The sequence below is a fragment of the Varanus komodoensis genome, unplaced genomic scaffold (assembly GCF_004798865.1).
Source record: "Varanus komodoensis strain SLA01 unplaced genomic scaffold, ASM479886v1 scaffold23, whole genome shotgun sequence".
NCBI classification, from domain to species: domain Eukaryota; kingdom Metazoa; phylum Chordata; class Lepidosauria; order Squamata; family Varanidae; genus Varanus; species Varanus komodoensis.
This window is the reverse complement of record NW_025335627.1, coordinates 11,081,792-11,104,806: the sequence shown is the minus strand read 5'-3', so window position 1 is coordinate 11,104,806 and position 23,015 is coordinate 11,081,792. Positions and strand designations below refer to the sequence as shown.

The 23,015-nt window shown below is 44.3% G+C and overlaps 1 protein-coding gene across 6 annotated transcripts in view; it reads right to left on the bottom strand.

Annotated features, from left to right (window-relative positions):
• Nucleotides 1–23,015, bottom strand: part of PARD3B (par-3 family cell polarity regulator beta) — a 648,538-nt gene that overhangs the window by 432,110 nt on the left and 193,413 nt on the right. For 4 of the 6 annotated variants that reach the window (XM_044431728.1, XM_044431729.1, XM_044431731.1 and 1 more), the window contains one exon: nt 3,767–3,852. The exons of 1 other annotated variant lie outside the window; for it this stretch is intronic. In XM_044431728.1, the coding sequence (XP_044287663.1) occupies nt 3,767–3,852 (86 nt within the window). Of the gene's footprint in view, nt 1–3,766; nt 3,853–7,681; nt 7,688–23,015 lie in introns of those variants that run through there. One more of the 6 variants, XM_044431732.1, reaches the window with a different exon arrangement.

Here is a 23,015-nt window from a genome sequence, read left to right as displayed (position 1 = left end):
TCTGGATGTGAGTGATCACTCCATCCTTTGCTTTGAGATCAGGGGACTGTGGACGGGCAGCAGGTCGAGCACTAGAAGCTGGGACTTCAAGAGGGCCAGCTTTGGCCAACTGAAGGCCAGATTGGGGAAGGTCTCCTGGGATAGGTTACTGGAAGGTAAGCGAGTTGAGGAGGGGTGGATAGCACTCAAAAGGGAGGTTTTGGAGGCACAAGCCATGATGATACCTCTAGTCAGTAAGGTGGGGAGGCGGAGGAGAGTGCCGCCATGGATGCAAAAGGAGGTGGTTAAAAGGATTAGACGAAAGAGGGACCTCCATAGGAAATGCGTACTGGGGCAAATAGACAAAAGGGTATACCGGGAGGAGGAGGCCCGTTCCAGAAGGATTCTTTGCAAGGCTAAGGCTGATACGAGCTGAGACTTGCCAAGAATATCAAGAGCAACAAAAAGGGCTTCTTTCAGCATGCAAATAGCAAGAGGAAGGGGAGACAAGTGGTGGGACCACTAAATAAGGAGGAAGGGGATCCAGTGACTGATATGAGGGAACAGGCACAGATGCTAAATGACTATTTTGCCTCTGTGTTCTCCCCAAAGCAGGACAGGGGATATTTGCATAGGAGATTAGAAGAGGCTGGGGACTTAGGGACACAGATTAGAGTCACCCCCCTTGAAGTCGAGGGGCTCCACAGGGCATTGGACATTACAAAGGCGCCAGGCCCTGACGGGTTACACCCGAGAGTACTTAGAGAGTTGGCAGAGGTTCTCTCACACCCGCTGGCCTCCATTTTTGAGGCCTCGTGGAGAACGGGTGAAGTTCCAGAGGACTGGAGGGTGGCATCAGTGGTCCCAATTTTCAAAAAGGGTAGTAGAAAGGACATGGGGAATTATAGACCACTTAGCCTTACGTCTATTGTAGGAAAAACAATGGAAAGGCTCATAATAGAGAGAGATCTAGTGATGCTAGATAGGGAAGGGAGGCTGACAGCCACACAACACGGCTTCCGCAAAAACAGGTCCTGCCAGACAAACCTTGTGGAATTCTATGACAAGGTTTTGAGATGGCTAGATGGAGGTGATGCAAGGGATGTGGTATACCTGGATTTCAGCAAGGCCTTTGACAAAGTGCCCCATGATATCCTGGTGGAGAAACTGAGGAGTTTTGGGATACACCAAAGCGCTGTCCGGTGGATTAGGGCATGGTTGACTGACCGAAAGCAGAAGGTAACCATTAGTGGGGAATCATCGGGATGGCAGCCAGTGACAAGCAGGGTCCCCCAGGGCTCTGTCCTGGGGCCGATCCTGTTTAATCTTTTCATTAACGACATGGAAGAAGGGGTGAACAGTCTGCTGATCAAATTCACAGATGACACTAAAACTGGAGCAGTGGCCACAACTGAGGAGCAGGTACTCCAGTTCCAAAAGGATCTGGACAGACGATGGAAGCAGGCAGGAGACAACAGGATGGCATTCAATGTGGATAAGTGCAAGGTCTTGCACTTGGGGCATCGGAATAGGTGTCATAAGTACAGGTTAGGGGACAAGTGGCTGGAGAGCAGCACTTGTGAAAGGGACCTTGGGGTGCTGGTTGACTGCAGGCTAAACATGAGTCAGCAGTGTGATGCGGTGGTCAAGAGGGCGAATGCCACCCTTGGTTGCATAGCTAGAAATGTGGCTTCTAGATCAAGAGAGGTATTACTACCACTGTATACAACTCTGGTGCGCCCGCAACTGGAGTATTGTGCTCAGTTTTGGGCCCCTCATTACAGAAAGGATATAGACAGGTTAGAGTCAGTGCAGCGTAGGGCCTCAAGGTTGGTGGCCGGTTTGCAGGGGATGCCGTATGAGGCGAGACTGAGGGAACTGGGTCTCTTCAGCCTGGAGAAGAGGAGACTCAGAGGGGATGTGTTGGCAACATACAGGTATGTGAGGGGATGCCAAATGGAGATGGGTAGAGATCTGTTCTCCCCTGCAGAGGAAGGCAGGACACGCTCCAAAGGAACAAAGCTCAGAGAACCAAGGTTCCATTTGGATGCCAGGAAGCACTTCCTGACAGTCAGGACCCCGAGGGTGTGGAATGGGCTTCCACGAGAGTTCGTGAGGCCCCATCGGTGTGGGTGTTCAAGGATAGGCTGGACATGCACATGGTGGTCATGTTGTGAGCGGAGCTGGCTGGTGCCGGAGGTCAGACTAGATGGCCTGGGAGACCCCTTCTGACTTGCTCTGTTTCTATGTTTCTATGCATATCCACATGAAGTCATTAGGAGATTTGAGGCAAGGTGTCACCAGGAAACTGACAGACCATTCATAGTAAGATCTGATGCCTGAGTGAAGTTATGGCTTGAATGAGGTCTAATCAGCTGAATCTTAATAAGATAGACCCTAACTGGTTGGCAGTGCCCTGGTCTGGGAATGGAGGTTGGGAACCTGCAAAGGAGCTGATATATTGTTTGGAGGTGCATCTCTGTCATGAGAGACCCAGGTGACTTTGGTAGCCCAGCATAACTTTGGTTACTATGCCTGCTTATCCAGCCTAAGCATGGTGATCCATGCACATGTGACCTCATTTATGCTACTGTAACCCTTGTGGCTGGTTCGGAAGCAGTAGCCAGTGCAGGATGCAGCAGCTGGGGTGCTGACTGGAATACCCAGCTATGCTCACATAAGACCTGTGCGACCAAAACTTTACTAACTTCCTACAGCTTGTGTTATTGTCATACAAAGCCCTAGAAAACTTGGGAAAAGGATATCTAGCAGACAGCCTTCATATATATATATGTATGTATGTATGTATGTGCGTGCACCTCTTGTTTGGAAAAACCTCCTCCATACAGTTCAGAAGGTAGAGAATACAGCATACTTTAAATGACTTCTGAAAACACACTTGTTCACCCAGGCCTTCCTGGCTTGTAAATCATTTTGCTGTTTACTGCTACTTGTATTGCTTGGTGATATTATTGTAACCAGAATTGCTTCCAATTAGTCTAAGGTGGTTTTAATATTAATATGTGAACCACTTATAAATTTTATTATACAAAGCAGTGCAGAAATGCCACAAATAAATACATATTTTGGGTTTGACTATTTAGCATCATGTCACTTTTTCTGTTCTGAACATGTAGCATATACAACAGTAAAGACCCAACTGCATTTGATGCAAAAGAGTCACAAACAGATCTTAAACAAACAAGCAAACGAACTCCACACAGAAGGTGTGCCTGTGTGTGAACTACAATGGGGATGTAGCAATGAGAGGGTTAACTCTTTCCCCACCTGTGCTGTTGTTTCCTCAAATACAATTCTCCCTGTGGTTGCTATTAGTTGTGGGGCAAGGCAGACATGGTGTTACATGTTCCCTTGCCTACTTCACCAACTCTCCATGGCCAATATCAGCACAGAGAAGAAGACTGGCAAATGGGCAAAGCAAACCCAAATCCAGTCTTTCCCCTCCTCTTACCAGCTTTTAACAAGGAACTGATGCTCTCAGATCTGATTACAGTGAGAAGACAAATGAAGAGGCTTTCAAACCAATCTGAATCTATGTAGTGCTACTATTTTTCACAGTATTCGCCTTTTTCAATAGTTTGAAGGAAAAAACATATCTAATCTATAACAGGCACCATGTTGAAAGATATGTATATTCTGTGTGTGTGCGTGTTTGTACATATATATCCACCCACATACACATACTTGTACAGATGTCTGGGTTATTTGAAGTCTAGGAGAGATAGGGAACAATGCAACTAGAAAAAGAATATAAATGGATTCATACCTGAAAACTAATTTTGCTTTCTGAGATGTCAGTGCTTCAGTGTATGTAGGAAAATCCCATTCTTCTGAAGGTGAGTGTGTCGAACTCTAAAGAGATTTAAAGATGTGCATTTTAACATTCGATATTACAATGTGGAAATTGAAGGGTTGCTACTACTTAGATGAATCTACATTGCAAACAAGCAGCAAACACCCAGGAACTCCTGCCACATTGTGGTCAACCAAATCTGTTATATCCTTGTTACATTGAGACTGCCAGAAGTTCATACCTAATTAAGGTACATGACCTGATGTTCCTATATTTGCCTCATTTTGTAAGACAGCTTGAATGGGGAGGCTAGAAAAGGGATGCTTTGTTAATCTTGTGAAATTTATTGCATGCATGTAAACACCACATGAACAGAAAGTGCTTCCACTCATGTATGGGAGAGGAAAAAAATTGTCCCCCATCTTTGAAGGGTTCCAAGAGCAGGAAGGAGCTTGCAACCCCTGTATCAAATCAAAGAAGTTATATGTACTGCTTTAGTTCCTCAATGGTATTGCTGATTGCTTGGTTAGACAACTTAACAAATGCAGTTTGGATCAAGGTTCAGGCTACAGATTTAATTCGAAGATGGTAAGTAAAATGTATTGTAGCAAATGGATATGGAAGAGACCTAAGGACATCTTACAGTGTATTTTATTATTCTGGCACAGCTTCAGTTTATATGAGAAGATGAAGCTAAGTGGGCTAAGAGAACTGGGATTTTCATTGGGATTTCACAAATAATATTTCGTCAGCAGTTGCTATGATCACCAGAAGCAACTTCAGAAGTACCACTTATTGTTGCATTTTGGTAGCTTTACATATAGCTTTTTCCATATCTTCCCTTTTGCCCCTTCTTTGCTGCCCTAGCATCTGTTGCCATCTCCACTGTTTAAATATTAAATGGTAAGCTCCTTGGGGCAGGGTCCTGTATTATATTGTTTGAATCTTTTTTTTTATTATTATATTCTTTGGGTGTCAAAATGAAATCTTATATAGTTCCACTTATGTATGCCTCTTTGGTAGGAAAAACTATCTTTATAATGAAAGTCTTTGTTACAAATTTTGCCCTCTTTAGCATTTGGATTATTGTGACAAGGATCACAAAGGTGTACAGTACATTGCATAAGTTATACATCATCTGTTGACAGATGGTCAATGGCCTTATCTCTTTGATAACACTTCTATCTCACCAATGCAAGCATAAATATGGGCTGCATGCTGGAAGAGGGTTAAGTTATAAGTTCATTAGCATCCTTAAAATACTGTGATGTCTCCCTCTGCCTTGGCAACATTATTTGAATAATTTCTTATAAAACATTATGTGAAACATGGCACTGTCTTTAAAATCTTGCCAATGCCCAGATACATAATGAAAGAAATAGCAATACAGCCTTCATACCACTTCTTCCCACATTACAATAGACTAAAACTGAAGGGATATGTACAAATTATTTGCACTCTACTGAATACTTAATCCAGCTTGCCCAAACTAGTGCCTTCACATCTTTTGGACTTCAACTCCCATCAGTCCCAGCAAGCATAAGCAATTATCAGAAATTCTGCAAGTTGGCACCAGGTTGTGAAAGGGTGGCTGAATCAGTCAATAAACCCATTGCTTTCAAAGTGGACAAAGTGATAATCATTTATTTATTTATCATTTATTTAAAGGAGTGAGATGGCATGGGAGTATGACAGGTGAAATCTGGATAGGTGACTTGATTATTGTGAACCACCCAGAGAGCTTTGGCTACAGGTGGTATAGAAATGTAATGGAATAATAATAATAAACACAGTTTTACAAAATTTCAGACATATTATTTATGCAACATACAGTTCTTTCCCCCAGTTCCACATGGCTACAACACTATCCCCACATCTGCACTGATTCCTTATCATCTTCCAGGCAGAATTCAGTACGTTGTTTAAAAAACCCTACTAAACATTAAAGAATGCACCCTTCACACCAGAGACCACTTTAAACTGAACCATCACCATTTTTAAACTGAATTACAATGAACCCCATGTAATCCTGCCAAAGAAGAAATTCTTAAAACATGTCTGGAAAATGTTCATGATTGCATTTTAACAGGTATCTGAGGAAGGTGTGGGCAATCTCCAAAAAAAACTTCGCAGTGTGCTCTGCCATAGAAACAAAAGAACCTAAATGTTGCAGTCTGCTAGGCCCCTGGCATGTTTCAAGCATATTTGCATACTGAAGCTGCTATCTAGGAAGGGAATAAATATGAGGAGAAAATTAGCCTGCTTGGAGTACCTAACTTTTTCATTATGTACTGCTTTAATTTTGTTCCCCAATGCAAACATTCAAAAGAGTTACAGAGTTTCAGTTTAAGAGTACCTAACAGTTTATTGCCTTGTTGAAAGAAGGGGGCAAAGAGAAATAAGGGATTGAGGAAATATGCCACGGAAAAAAACTCTGTAAACTATATAAGGCATCTTCAGAAAGAAAATGGACATCTTTTCCTGCCCTCCTCTTCAGACAGTCCCCAACCCCCACTGCCACCACCCCAATGCTATGAATCCAATAAAGTGCCTCGGTTTACAATGGACAAACTCACATCTTTTAGCTATGTACAAGAAAGCAAGAGATTTCAGGCATGTAGAAAAGAGCAGCATTCTTCTTCCTTCCCTTTCCCTTCTCCTCCCCAAAAACAACTTCTCTTCGCAAGCCCTGAACCACACTACAAATCGCATGTCCTTGGCTGAAAATAACCCTGCACAGGAACATGGATCAGGAGCCTCCAGACTTTGGGTCAAACATCGCCCACCAGGGTGGCCCAACTAGCCTGTGGGGCCTTGGGTGTGGCCCCTCCTGGTCAGGAGGGACAGTGGGCAGGAAAGTGACTTTTTCACACACACCTGCCTTCCCTGAGCATGTGGGAGATAAACAGAGGAGTGAGGACATCCCATTGGGGGGCTTTGTGCTGCCCAGGCCTTCCCTAGCTGGAGAAAGCTCAAGGCGAAGTAAGCCAACTCTCCAACCAAGGAACTGGCTGGAGAAGCACTTCCTCAGCTGACACCTTTGTCTGGAAGAAGTCAGGGCAGAACGAAGCGGGCTCCCTACTTGATGTGTCAACCAACAGAGCAGCCAGTGCTTTAGCAAAGGACCTGGCCAGGTATTTGGTCATGCTGCATTATCTCCATGTGAATTAGCTAGCCAAGAAATAGACTGAGGTCACACACCTGAAGCCTCCTCTCAAACACACACACACACACACACAGCACATTTCCAATTACAAATGGCTTAAACTAGGATTAAATTGCAGGTTTCATAAAGGGGTATTCAATATCAAGATTGGAAAACTGCTGTTTTCCACACAAAGAATTCTAGGATAGGACTTCCAGCACCAATTCAGGCCCAGGATCTTTCAGTCCAAATGTGAGCTTTTCAGACAGTAATCTACTATAGCACAAAGCCACCGTAAATGTTTTTTCACAGCTATGCCTAAAGTACAGATTTTTGATGCTTCAACTGTGTCAAAAGAAACAAACATGCAACTGCACAATTTTCTCTTCTCTGATCAAGAGACAAAATGATAATACAAAAGCACCGAAGCTTTGACTTTGCAAATAATGAGCATAACATGCTAAATTATCTGGGAAAAGGGAAAGCCATGAAGTCACATATATCTCAGAACAGCAATAATATTTTTACTGTATACCTATTTAAGTAATTGAAAGAAAGTGCTGTGAAAAACAGGTCCTTCAATTTAGGGCAAGAGATGAAAGCAAGAAAGTGTATTTTACAGTAATAAGATGATGCTTGAAATCCATATATCTGAATAGTCCTCAGCACCCCTAAATAAGCCAAAGTTTCCCACAATGCCTGAAACCCCTGGAAATTGGCCCATTCCAAAGAAAACTTTGCACAGAAACAGAAGATAGTCTGCTGGAAGTGGAGCCCTATGCATGATTACTGGAAAGTTAAGTCCTCCTGTTGAGTGTTGTGGTGTTTATTTCCTGATAAATGCAGATAGAATCTTCCGTGTATTGCCAGTGGCTTCTGAGCCATGGGAATTTGAAAATAAGTAGAGTGGAAGAAATTCTCAGTGGAGATTGTGGATAACACTGGAGAAACCAAGCACTGTTCTTCAGTTTCTTTTCCCAGCCTCATCCATAAGCCCTACTAAAATCTTTGCTGTTCACCTCCACTCATAGGAACAGGGATGTGCAGGCATATAGACATAAATTGTGTTTAACAGTACCCCTGTGTCAAGAACAAGTGGCTTTTGACACAGTATTACAAGTTATGGGGAAATGATGACAGTGACTTCATGAGTGCTACTTGATTAACCATGCATTGATTTAGAATATTTATGTACCAAAAAAAGCAATGAATGCAACCTACATAATAAAAGAGGGCAACTGTTAAAATATTTCAAAATATCTTCATTTGGAAGTATCTACTACAGTTTCCATGATTCTTGCAGGTTCCACCCAGTCAGACCAGCTCAACAGCTTCTGGCTGTTAGTGGAGGAGGCTGCTGCTGGAGCTGGGGCAACAGTGACACAAAACATTATCTTCCTAGCATGATGATAGAGCAGCTTTGTGGCACTAGGTCCACAGTGAAATATTCACTCCTGCCCCCAAATCAGTAGGGTGTAAATTGTTTCAGCTAACACAAGATGCTAGTAGCACAAAAGAGGAGGAGCTTCTCCTCCATTAACACAGATAGTATGGTATATATTACTATATTAGTAATTCACATTAATATGTTCTTTTATTTAAAAAAAACTTTATAAAAGACACCAACTAAATGCAGAAGTGAATAAATATCCCAATGACAGCACTTATTTCCTAATTTCCAAAGCAGTTTGTTATTTTATGAAGCCCTTGAGCAAGTACCTCCTTCTCCCCCTCAATGTCACATTTATATCCCACAATTATTATTAGCGTTATCAATTTCACTTCCATAATGTCCCTTAGTTGAAGCACTCCACAAGGAACCCGAGGTGACTTACATGAGGTGGCTTCCTCCCTATTTAAGCAATGGTTAGATTTGTCTAGCCCAGTGATGGTGAACCCGTGGCACGCGTGCCACAGCAGGCGCACAGAGCCCTCTCTGTCAGCACACGAGCCAAGTCGCCCCAGCTTCACCCCAGCAGCAGAGCATCGGATAGCAGCGCACACAGGGGCCATGAGCATGCTCGGAAAGGAGTAGTGGCACCAAGCAATGATGTCATGAGCCACAACTCATTAGCCACAACTCATCTGAGCTTTCACATGGCCAGTCAGTGTGCTGCCAAGGAGAGAGAGAGAGAGAGAGAGAGAGAGAGAGAGAGAGAGAGAGAGAGAGAGAGAGAGAGAGAAGCTTGGACTGGCTGTGAGTTGTTTTTTTCCTAAACTAAAACCTCAGTATTCAGGTTTTATTGCAGTGTTGGCACTCTGCGATAAATGAGTTTTGGGTTGCAATTTGGACACTTGGTCTTTAAAAGGTTCACCATCACTGGTTTAGCCTCTACCAATGATTCCAGTGCTACCTTCTAGTATCAATCCCTTTACCTAAACCATGTTTCCCTATGCCAAGATAAACATACATATAAAGGCAAGGAAAAATGCCTTCAGTGAGTTTGTATCTCTCTCTCTCTCTCTCTGTCCCCTCTATTTCCTAAAATAAATGTGTGATCTACAATCACATTCATGTTATCTGAGTAAACTTAGAATTGTTCAGATCAATTTTGCATTGCTTAACATTTCCTCTCACCAAAGCCTCAAACTGATTTGCAAATGCATTGGACATAGAAAACAATGAAGAAGCCTGGCACAAAAGCAAATAAAAATGAAACTTACAAGAAATGCTGTTGAATGTGTACAATCATGTCTCATTATGCATGTACTTGCACTCAAAAAGTTACATGTTTTGGATTTTCTGTTATTTCTTTTTTTTAAATTGCAGAGCCCATATTGCAAGTTCCTTCTGAAACTTCCAAAGCAAAGAGGCAGAATGAAGAGCAGCCAAGAATGGAGCCATATATCTTGTAACAAATGACTGTTCTCCCTAAATGAAGCACTTCTTTCCCTTCAAATCCAGAGTTCAGATCAGGACTGGCCCTGCAGTTCAATGGGGTGAGGCAGCAGAACGGGAAGGAGAGCAGCAAGTGCTGGGTGGAGAGAGCTGCATGTGCACCTTTATATGCCCCTAAGCTGGTCTGTTGCCTTCAGGGGCAGTGGAGAGCGCCACCCTGCCACCACAGCTAAGCCGTATCAACATTAAGGCTATTCAGCTTCAGCACACAGAATCAGGGGCATGCATTTCATCTCAAACAGCAAAATTGCTCCAGGTTGTCTTCTGTGACTAAAATGTAACAATATTTACAGATATGAGTATGTCTATTACCCATCAATATACTGATTGGTTCTTAGATTTAAAACTTAGATTTTAAGTTCTATGACAAAAATTGCATTTGAAACTGTTTATTCATTTGTTTTTCTCAGATTTAATCACTGGCAAGAGTTCAGAGTAAAAATTATTTAGAGTTTACAAGTGGAAATTACAGCAAAATGTTGCAGCGTAAACTGTTCCCGTTCAGCATTAGTCAGTTGTGCTGCCTCCCCGTCTTTTGTCTGAAATTGACTGATACGGCTATTTTTGCCACACCACTAATTCACTTTCACCTTTCATCTCAAGTAGATCAAAAGCCAGCCATCCCTTCTTTGAGGATACTTCATTCCATTTGTCCTCCCTTCCTCCTGCCCATTTTTACCAAGGGCTTCAGCCTCTCTGCCGCCTCAAGTATAGCCCAAGAATCACACCTCTAAATCACTATTCTTTCTGGAAAGGCTAACTAAGCAAGGGCTTAGATCAGCCAGCACAGACTGACTTCAAACTCAATTAACGGGAGGGACTCTCACCAGGGAGCCCACCACCTATGCATTTCTTCCAGAACATGCAGACATCTCTCTGATCACTTGGTCATAACCTAACCAAGTTACACAAGATACCTCCTGAACTGGCTAATTCAGAGCCTTGTCAAGGAGGAAACCTGAAGGCGCTGCTATGATTAAAAACACTAGAATTCATCCACAGTCATTAAAATTAGGAACTTCCCCCCAGGGCTGCCCAAACAATTCCTATTACCAAAAGGTTGAGTAAGTTTTGTGTAAAGCACCTATGACAAGAGAGCTTAGGTACTCAGAACGCTTTTTTTTCAGTTTTGCATCTCACCTGTGGTATAGAACATTCTTTGTCTAAGGCCTCATTCTCATTAGTGTAAACAGAATTATCTAACAGCATCTGTAAAATATACCCTCTGAACTTCCTCCAGTTTTTATCCTCCTATCCTCTTCCTGAGTTCTCCTAATCATCCACATGTAGTATTTTGCAATATCAATATAGCAGAGAATTCACTGCTTGGCAGCAACAACTGGAAAACCTTTAGAAGGTTGCAGGTTTCAGGTGCCCTCAGCTCTTCACCACAGGTAATCTAAGCAAGCCCTGATATCTTGATCCCTAGGGTAACTCCATGAGCCCCAAAGAGAAATATAGTACCTACCAGAAAAGGACAATCCCTTTCTTCCTTTAATCCAGTCGTGGTAACATATATCACCTTCATGGATCACTGCCTTGCTGTGGTGAAGGGGCTTGCATAGTGCAATGAAGCTATGAGCTATGCCATACGGGAGCACCCAAAATGGACAGGTCACATCAGAGAGCTCTGACAAAAGGTGATCCACAGGAGAAGGAAATGACAACCTACTCCAGTATCTTTGCCATGAAAACCCCATGGACAGTAAAGAGTCCCTCAGACTGCATAGAGATCAAATTAGTCAATCTTAAAGGAAATCAACCCTTACTGTTCTTTAGTTAGATCTCTTTGGTCAGTTACTATTGATGAAACTCAAATAGTTTGGCCAACTAATGAAAAGGAAGGATTAACTGGAGAAGACCCTGATGTTGGAAATGCTAGAAAGCAAAAGGAGAAGGCAATGGCAGAGGTTGAGGTGGCCAGATGGAGTCACTGGGGTGGTTAGTGAGGGCTTGGGTAGACTCCGGGGGATGGTGGAGGACAGGAGAGCCTGGAGAAATATTGTCCATGGGGTTGTGATGGGTCAGACATGACTTTCCGACTAAACAAACAAACAAAAAAGGTAACGTATTCTCTGCTATTCACCATATAACCTTCTGTCTGTGTCACTGAAAATCCACATCATCCTGGAGTTTGCCCACTGCAATTAGCCCTTCCACATGCTCCTTAGCTTCCTTATTCTTCTCCCACATCCTTACCTAGTGTGCACATATGCTGTTTATGTATTTATTTAGTATTTCTATCCTACCTTTTTCCTTCCAAAGAATTCAAGGAGGCTTACATAATTCTCCTCCTGCTCTCAATTTTATCCTCATGAGAATAACCTTGTGAAGTAGTCTGGGCCGAGAATCTGTAACTGGCCCAAAGTTACCCAGTTGGCTCCATGGCTGAGTGGGACTAGAACCCACATCGCTTGAGTCCCAGTCCTGTGTTCTTGACTGCTTCACCGCACCGGCTCACTTGGCTGCTCTTTTCTGCTTTTCACCACTTTTTATAAGCTGCTGGTCCAAACCAAGTGCTGCTTAAAAAATCTTTAATTCTACACTAGAATTTCATCTTAAACCAATGTTTCTGTATATTGTAATGAAGCTTTTATTCTTTCATCTAACCCTTAGTTTGTATCTACTGATACATTTCCCCTTGATGTAAGTATGAAAGGTAATTTCTCCATGGCAAATGGTTAGTTTAGACTCAAGATCCTAAAGAAGCATCTCAGTCGAAAACATGGGAAAACATCGGCGCATGTAACATCTGGCTTCCCGTTTTTCCCTTTCTGCCCTCCCCCAGCACCATCCATCAGGATTTATTGGCCCCTGAGAATATTCAGTCATGATTAGGCTGCTTTGTTCGCTATTCACTTGCTTGTTTTGTAGCACCTTCAGGTTCTCCCATGACTTTTTTTCCTTGTCTACAAACTTTGGATTTGCTCTAGGAATATTAATACCTTTTGTTTTCTCACAGACAAATTTTGCCTACACTTCTATCATAATGTACCACCTGAGTGAGCTATTTGTATATATGACAATTCAGCATTTGTTTCATTAGAGGGCATTTGCTTACATTAACAAAAATGTAAATCTGTTAATTACAATAAAATCCCAATCTCTAAGGCAGGGAGAACGGAACTTCTTTCAGCCAAGGCACATAATTTATTTTTGGAGATGTTTTTGGGCACTGCATTGCAGTGGGAGTGAATGGAGCCAAAGGGAAAAGAGGGGAGGACAAAATACCAAGATTGCCAGTATATTTTAGCTTAAAATCTTACTTCCAGTAACTAAATCTTAGGAGAAACATTTTGACCTTTTAGAATGGAGGGGTGGGCAGTGCAAAAGCATGGAAACTCTCAAACTACTGGCACTCATAGGAATGAGGTGAGACCACAGCTCTAGCATGTGATGTTTGGGATTTTATCAGACGTTCCCCCTACAAGAGAAATACAGAAAAGTTCCAAAAGTTCATATCAGGAGTCATTCCAATATGATCAGTTTGATTACATATGACTGAAACTTGGTGGGACTAAAATTCAGCCCCATTTCCCATGACTGGAATTCAGCGATCGAAGGATATAACTTGTTCAAGAAGAACAGAAGGAACAGAAAGAGGGGTGCTACATTGACCATATGTATCTCTGCATAGAAATAGGAAGGATGAGCTTTGTAACACCATCGAGAGCATTTGGATTAAAATAAATAAAGCAAAGAATAAAAGGAATATGGTGATTGGACCATCTAATCAAGGAGAAGATAAGGATGACACTTTTGAAAATTGCCAGTGTTTCGAGGAGACAAAATGCAATAGTTATCAGGGATTTTAAGGATTTTAATGTCCCTGGCATCTGTTAAACACAGCCCGTCCAAGAAATTCCTGACTTGTGTTGCTAATAACATCTTCCACCAGAAACTGCAGGAATGAACTAGAAGACTGGCTACACTTGACATGATTCTTGCCAGCAAGGATGACCTAGTACATGGGTTCCCAAGTATGGCGTGCAGGCCAGATCTGGCCCACCATACTGATTTATCCAGCCCACCTTTTGGACTCGCTTGGAGAAAACAATCTCTGAGCAACTCCATAAGCTTAGAGCCAGCATAAGCATACTCAGTGGGAAGATGGCCACGATCACGGGCATGCTCATGCAGGGAAAATGGGTGCGATCACGGTCGTGCTTGGGGGGGAGATGGCCACAACCATGCCCTCCTTCCCTGCGCGAGCACACCTGCAATCGCACCCACCTTCCCTGCACGATTGTGCTGGGGAGGGGGGATGGCCATGATCGCGGTTGCGCTCATGCAGTGAAGACGGTGTGATCACTGCTGTGCTTGGAGCAGGGGGTGGGGGGACGGCCACGATCATGCCCACCTTCCCTGCATGAGTGCAACTGTGATCATAGCCATCTTCTCCCCACTCCAGCACGATCACGGACATTGTGGCTATATCCCTTGAATATGGACATGCTCTTCCCCTCCTCATCTTGGGCTTCTGCTAAAGTCCAAGCGAGCAGAGCAATCATTTTTTTAATTTTTAATTATTTTTAAAATTTTACTTATTTTTAATTTATTTCAATTTTAATTATTTTTAAATTTTATTTTAATTTTAATTAATTTTAAATGTGCAGTGTGCATAGGAATTTGTTCATATTTTTTCCGAACTACAGTCCAGACCTCCAACAGTCTGAGGGGCAGTGAACTGGCCCCCTATTTAAAAAAGGGGATCCCTGACCTAGTGCATAAAGTGGCAACTATGGGAAATCTGGGAGAATGTGATCATAACATTATTGAATTCCTCATTGAAAAGGAAACAACAACTCAGGGTAGTCTAATTTTTACCCTGGATTTTAGGATTCAGAGTAAACAATGATAAGTAAGGTCCCATGGCGAGCAATTCTAGGGAGAAAAGGATTCTATGTTGGGTGGGAATTTTCAAAAGCAGAACTTCTAAAGGCACAATTATGAGCAATTCCATCAAGAAAAAAGGTAGAAGACAACAGAAGTCAATGTTTCGAGATGGCTAGATGGAGGCGATGCAAGGGATGTAGTATACCTGGATTTCAGCAAGGCCTTTGACAAAGTGCCCCATGATATCCTGGTGGAGAAACTGAGGAGTTTTGGGATACACCAAAGGGCTGTCCGGTGGATTAGGGCATGGTTGACCGACCAAAGGCAGAAGGTAACCATTAGCAGGGAATCATCGGGATGGCGGCCAGTGACAAGCGGGGTCCCCCAGGGCTCTGTCCTGGGGCCGATCCTGTTTAATCTTTTCATTAACGACATGGAAGAAGGGGTGAACAAATCGTCCGCTGATCAAATTCGCAGATGACACTAAAACTGGAGCAGTGGCCACAACTGAGGAGCAGGTACTCCAGATCCAAAAGGATCTGGACAGACTATGGAAGTGGGAAGGAGACAACAGGATGGCGTTCAATGTGGATAAGTGCAAGGTCTTGCACTTGGGGCATCGGAATAGCTGTCATAAGTACAGGTTAGGTGACAAGTGGCTGGAGAGCAGCACTTGTGAAAGGGACCTTGGGGTACTGGTTGACTGCAGGCTAAAAATGAGTCAGCAGTGTGAAGAGGGCGAACGCCACCCTTGGTTGCATAGCCAGAAGTGTGGCTTCTAGATCAAGAGAGGTATTACTACCACTCTACACGACTCTGGTGCGCCCACAATTGGAGTATTGTGTTCAGTTCTGGGTCCCTCATTACAGAAAGGATATAGCCAGGTTGGAGTCAGTGCAGTATAGGGCAGCAAGGTTGGTGGCCGGTTTGCAGGGGATGCCATATGAGGTGAGACTGAGGGAACTGGGTCTCTTCAGCCTGGAGAAGAGGAGACTCAGAGGGAATGTGTTGGTGACATACAGGTATGTGAGGGGATGTTACATGGAGATGGGTAGAGACCTGTTCTCCCTTGCAGAGGAAGGCAGGACACGCTCCAATGGAGCAAAGCTCAGGGAGCCAAGGTTCCATTTGGATGTCAGGAAGCACTTCCTGACAGTCAGGACCCCGAGGGTGTGGAATGGGCTTCCACGAGAGGTCGTGAGGCCCCATCAGTGCGGGTGTTCAAGGATAGGCTGGACGTCCACATGGTGGGCATGTCGTGAGCTGAGCCGGCTGGTGCCGGAGGTCAGACTAGATGGCCCGGGAGGTCCCTTCTGACTCGCTCTGTTTCTATGTTTCTATGTGGCTGCATCCTGGACTAATAAAGGAACTGGCAGAGACTCTCAGAGCCACTGCCCATTATCTGTTGGAAACCATGGAGGATGAGTAGAGCACAACCTTACTGGAGGAGGACTAATGTTGAAGCTCCTCCTTTTTCTTTTGGAAGACCTTCAGAACTACAGAACAGTCAGTCTAACATCAGTGCGTGGGGAAATTCAGGGGCAGATCATATTGCAAACAGTGCAGTGACAAGAATAAATCCTGCCAGACTAATCTAATCTAATCTCAGGTTTTGATCAGGTAACCTCCCTGGTGGACTGTGGGAACGCTGTGGACAAAATATATCTTGACTTTAGCAAAGTTTTTAACAAACTGCCTGGTGATATCCTGATTAGTAAAGTAGGAAGTGGGCTAAATGGAACAATGCTTAGGTGGATCCACAGTTGGCTACAGAATCAGACTCGGAGTGCTTACCCATGGCACCTTCTCTAATTTCATGGGAAGAGCCACTGAGAGAGGTACTGCATGGTTTAGTCATGCTCGTCAACGTTTTTATTAATGATCTGATGAGTAGGTGCAGAGATTGCTTATCCAACTTGCAGAGGACACAGAATTGAGTGGAACTGCTAATACCCTGGAAGACTGATCTTTTAGCACTGGGCTGAAAACTACAGAATGACATTTAATAGGGGCAAATGCCAAGTTTTGTGCCTAGGAAAAAGAAAGTAATGACAGAGTTATAAGATGGGGGACATTTGGCTCAACAATACTACCAGCAAGAAGAATCACAAGCTAAACAGGAGTCAACCATGTGACGTGAATGCAAAAAAAGGCAAATGCTATTTTGGACTGCATTAATACAATTATCACTCCCAAATCATAGGAAGTACTCGTCCACCTCTACTCAGCACTGGTTAGGCCTCATCTTACATGCTGAGTCTGGTTCTGGGCACCAAAGTTTAAGAAAGATGCAGACAAGCTGGGAAAAGTTCAGAAAAGGGCAATAATCGGGGAACTAGGAAAAAAACTCGAAGAGGAGAGACTGAAGAAATTGGGTATGTTTAGCTTTGAGAAAAGGACTCTCCCACATTGGAGGTGTTCAAGATGCAGCTGGACAGCCAGCTGTTAGAGATACTTTAACTTGGAGGTCCTGCACTGAGTTGGACCTGATGCCCTTACTGGTCCTTCCAACTCTACTATTCCATGATTCTATGATTCACCATCATGTTATTCAAACAAAGACAGAAATCAAAATAGGAGACAAAATCAAACTGGATGGAACAACACCAATTTCAGGATGGAAATTCTGTTACATATGAAATGAAGTTCCAAAATGGATGAGGCTTCTGTCTTCTAAAAAAAACAAGTATACCTGACTGTTCATTATGTTTTGATATATGATTGGTGGTGCTGGAAGAAATCCCTCTTTGTGTGTCAGGAAGTGAAACTAAACCTGAATGTCACCATCTTGCTAAAGCCACTTTAAGAAAATAACCGTGGCTGAAAATGTCAAGATTAATTAGGTCCTCTTTCATCAGCACTATCAATACTAATAGCAACTGATCTAAATAGTCTAACAAGAACTAACAGCACACCATAATGTAACAGACAAATAAAAGCAGGTTGCTTACCTGTAACTGTCATTCTTTGAGTGGCCATCTGTGCATGCACACATTATTTATTATTTATTAAAAGCTTTTGTATGCCGTCGTATTATACAAGATCTCAGGACAGCTTCTGGGTAATGCGCCTGCACAGTGCCTATTGCCAGGAAGATTAAACAGCTTTAACGGTTTTCGTGATAACTCTGCGCTCCCCCCCATAGTATAAATGGGCGGAGTGCCCACCATTTCCCCAGTCTACTGAAGACCACCCGTTTGCACCCAGGAAGAACTCAGTGAATTGAACTCAACAGGAAGTGACAAGAGAGGATTCAGCTGTCAGAAAAGACAGTAAGGTAGATATACACATACATGAACATGTAGACACAGTTACAAACATTAGACATATAAAAGAGGCAATTCCTGTCAACCCAGTCACCGACACCAAGTGGGGCCGGTGGGCAGGTTCTATGCATGCACAGATGGCCACTCGAAGAAGGACAGTTGCACGTAAGCAACCTGCCTTTCTTCATCATAGCCTCTGTACATCACACATTATGGGTGATTAGTAAGCTTACCACACCCAGAGGAGGGACGGTGTTATCACTGAAGAACAGAGGAGAGAACTGTACAGCCAAAAGAGCAGTCCTCTCTGGCCATGACATCTAGGTGGTAGTGTATCATGAAGGTACCCAGAGTAGACCACGTAGCTGCCCTGCAGATGTCATGTATGGGAATGCCAGCAGAGAAGACAGAAGACAGAAGAGGCTGCAGCCTTGTAGAATGCCCCTTAAGAGAGACCGGTAGGTCCAATGTGGAAAGATAAGACAGTTCAATTGTCTCTACAATCCATTTTGAAAGCCTTTGGGTAGTAATCGGAGCTCCTTTGTCATGCTCTGAGTATTTGACGAACAGACCTTTAGTTTTCCTAAAGGACTCAGTTCAGGATCAATACAAAGCTATGCATCATCGAAGGTCTAGCGTATGTAAGGAACGTGTCGAAGGTGTAGGAAAGTAGGCCGGCAGGACAATATCTTGATATTTATGGAAAGGAGAAGCTCCATTCTTGGTTGCTTTTCTCTTTGTGAAAGTTCAGGTATGCTGGGTCAACATGTAGAGCGCAAAGTTCACTGGCACTTCTGGCTGAAGTAATAGGTATTAGGAAAGCCGTTTTCCAACAGAGGAGGCACGGATCGGACATGACCAGTGGTTCAAAAGGTGGCTTAGTGACAGCCTGATGGGCAACAGAAAGTACTACCAATTGGATCAGTGGTTGCAGATTTTGTAGTTCTTGCGAGAAGCGACGGATAAGGAAATGAGAGAATACCGAGGAACTGAAGACGCAGCTGCGATGATGCAAGATCGCTGTGATGTACACATTAATGGAGGAGTTCTACAGGCTGAGAGTGAGATGAACCGGGGGGGGGGGGGCTGACCTCATACTGCCTTGCTTGTTTATATAGAACACAGTCACAATCTGTATGGTGTGGTCCTGAAGGATATTCTAGAAGGAACAAAGGGCTTTGAAAACCACCAGCACTTCCAGACAGTTGATGAGTCTGGTGCTCTCTTGGCCACACCAGGTACCCTGAATCTGGAAGGTCGAACAGTGGGCTCCCCAACCCATCAGGTAAGTGTTGGCACAGAGAGTCAGGGTTGGCTGTGCTGGATGGAATGGAAATCCAGAAGAGAGTTTGGTATATATCATCCACCAAGACAGGGTGCAAAGAACCGAGAGAGGTGGCTGAAATAGACGGTGCAATCGATCGCATTGTGGATGGAAAGTGCAGTTTAACCAAAGTTGTAAGGGTCTCATCCAGAGGCTGGAGATTGGCACCACTGAAACCGTAGATGCCATATGTCTGAGCAGGTTCTGAATTGGTAATGCTGAAACAGTCTGTTGAGTAGTGATCCATTGGATAGATGCAAGTAGTCTGTACCTTCGGTCGCGAGGAAGAAAAGCTTGGGTGCATAGCAAGTCGAGGCAAGCTCTGATGAAGCTGATGACCTGAGAAGGAACAAGGCATGATTTTTCAACATTAATGCGTAGTCCATCAAGGAAGGAACAGGTTGCATCAATGGAGGCTGGAAGGCCCTCCTTGAAAGAGGTGGCGATAAGCCAATCATCGAGTTAAGGGTAAATATGAAGACCCAGAAGCCAAAGATGGGTGCATACGGGAGCCATACACTTGGTGAAAACTCTCGGAGCAGTAGCAAGATGAAAGTGAGTACACTGTATTCAAATATGTTGGCACCAACAGTGAACAGGAGGGGACAAGTGTGAGCAGGATGGATGCTTATTTGGAAATAAGCGTCCTTTAAGTCCAAGGATGCAAACCAATGCAAACCTAAGCAATAGAAGGATATTGTGGAGCATGGTCATTGGGAATTTTTTGTTTTTGATGTATTTGTTAACACCATGTAAGTCCAATACTGGGTGTAGACCACCATCCCTTTTTGGTACCGTGAAGTACCTGGAGTAGAAACTGTGTAGGCCTTCAAAGTGGTGAAGTTTTCAAATCACTCCTTTATGAAGTAGCTAGGAAACTTCATCCAGAAGGACCGGAGAGGTGGTTGTATATTGGATTGGTCCCAGAGGAGTCACAGTATCAAACTTGATTTCATATCCATGCTCTATGATGGAATGAACCCACTTATCAGATGCGATGGCCTCCCAGATGGGGAGTCGGCCTTGCAGCCAATCCCCAAAAGGAAGAGGGAAAGGTGAGTTCAAGGATTGAGAAGAGGTTTACACATCCCATCAACTCTGGTGTCTGTCAGTATCGGGACGGCGACAAGCCTGTTGGTATCAAGCCGCGTTCTGTCTTCGGTTCCTTTGGTGATGTTGTTGCAATTGCTGGCATCCAGCTTACTGTGGGTAAGGTTGGTACCGGGACTGAGAGCAAGTACACAGCGAGTACACAGATACATCGCATGTCGTTTTGGGATGGCTTCTCCATACAGTGAGCTGTAAGATGAGCCTTCTGAATATTCTCCAGCTTGTTGTCTGTTTTCGAGTGGAAGAGCCTGGAACTGTCGAAGGACATGTTTTTCCACGTGCCACTTGGTCTCATCACATAGGTTACCTGAGTGTAACCAGGCATAGCAATGAAGGGCAATGGCACCAATAAGAGCCCAAGAGTAGCAATCAACATGTCTCACTGTATTAAGTTGTTGGATGGAAAGCTGCATAGCCTTACGGGCAAGCTCCCTATGCTGGTCTAGGAGATTAGCAGTGAGGAACTCGAGCTTCTGCATGAGCATGTATTGGTACCTCACTGTGGTAGCTTCATAATTGGAGATATGCACCCTGAGTCCCATAGCAGGATAGATACGATGAGACATCATGTTGATCTTTCTGCCCTCCTTGTCTTTCAGCATCAAGTGTTCTTTGTTTTCTCTACTCTGAGAGAACTCAATTAACAATTGAGTCTGGCTTGGGATGCTTGGGCAGGAATGGGTTGTCTTGTTCCCAAACCTTATACATGGCTTCCCTCCATGCAATATCGGGCATAGACCAGCATCCTTTTTCAGTACCATAAAGTACCTAGAGTAGAAAACATGCAGGTCTCCAGAGTGGTGCAGTTTTCGAATTACTCCTTTACGAAGAAACTAGGAAACTTCATCCAGAATGACCGGAGAGGGAGCCATATATCGGATAGGTCCTGCAGGAGGCACAATGTCAAACTTAATTTTGTATCCATGCTCTATGATGGTAAGTACCCACCTATCAGATGTGACGGACTCCCAGATGGGGGGGGGGGGTCAGCCTTGCAGCCAATCCCCAAAAGGAAGAGAGGAAGGTGGGTTGGAGGATCGAGGAGAGGTTCGCGCATCCTGTCAACACTGGCGTTTGTCGGTATCGGGACGATGACGAGCCCACTGGTATCGCGGCGCATTCTGCCTCCGGTTCCTTTGTTGATGCTGTCAGAATTGTTGGCATCCTGTATACTGTGGGTAAGGTTGATACTAGTACTGAGAGAGAGGCCACAGCCACGTCGATGCTGAGATGGTGTCTCCATACGGCGAGCTGCAAGACGAGCTTTCTGAATATTCTCCAGCTTGTCGTCCATTTTCAAATGGAAGAGCCCAGAGTCGTCAAAGGGCATGTTTTCCATGTGCCCCTTGGTCTCACTGGGTAGGTTACCTGAGCATAACCAGTCATGGCAACAAAGGGCGACTGCACCGACGAGAGCCCAAGAGTCACAATCAGCATGATGTCTCACTGTATTAAGTTTTTGGATGGAAAGCTGCATAGCCTCGCGGGTGAACATGCGGGCAAGGTCCCTATGCTGGTCTGGGAGATTAGCGGTGAGAGATCCGAGCTTTTGCATGAAAAAGTATTGATACCTCGCCATCGTAGCTTTCTAATTGGAGATACACAGCCCAAGTCCCATAGCAGGATAGATACGATGAGACATCATGTCAATCTTTCTGTCTTCCTTCTGTTTCAGCGTCGAGTGCTCTTTGTCTTCTCTGTTCTGGGAGGACTTGATGACAATTGAGTTTGGCTTGGGATGCTTGAGAAGCGATGGCATGTCTTGCTCCCAAACCTTATACATGGATTCCAGTCGCCTGGACGTCGAATGCAGCTGATTGGGGAGCTGCCATGTATACATCATCACTTGCTTTAGGGTTGTAATGAATGACAGAGCAATGGAGGATGAGTCCTCCCTTCTGACGGTGTCATATATGTTATCTCGGTTGGGGTCGATGCAATGTTGGACATCAATCTCCAATGACTTCATCATTCTCGACAGCAATTCCCTGAAGATGCAAATCTTCAGGAGAACCTGGACCTTGTGTGGAGATAATGGCATCTGGAGACGTTGATGCCTGTTCAGAGTCATCTGAGTCAGAATCAGAATGGAATGGGGGACTTGAGGATGACCCGGCAGGAGAAGGCGGAGGTCAGGAAAGAGCAGGCACAGAGGTTGACAGGGCGGATCAAAGACCTTGGGTAGTAGCCACAGGGAGGATAATAGTCCCATGGACAGGACCGAGACGGATCAAACTCCCCATATGGTAGAGGAATCCAGTATTTTGAAGGCTGAACTGAGGCCTGTTGTTGCTGGAGGTAGGCTGGGAGTTGGGGAGCCCTCGGAGATCCCTCCAGAGATGTAGGCATTGGTGATGGGGAATGGACAGGTGGCAGGTCAGAGCGTGACTGAGGTCTTCAATTTCACCATCCGACATAGACCCTCTAGTCACAGGGTCAGAATGATCAGGAGCAGACAGAGCCAAGATGACAATTTGCAGTGGAGACCCTGTTGGAGTCACTTGCATGACCGACTGAATGGTAGGTTCAATCAGAGCCGGGATTGAGGCGGTGATTGGGACCAAAGGTGGGGTTGACATTGATTCCAAGCGGTGCACCTTGGGATGCTTCTTGTGCCTGCACTCCACCTTGTCAGATTTGTC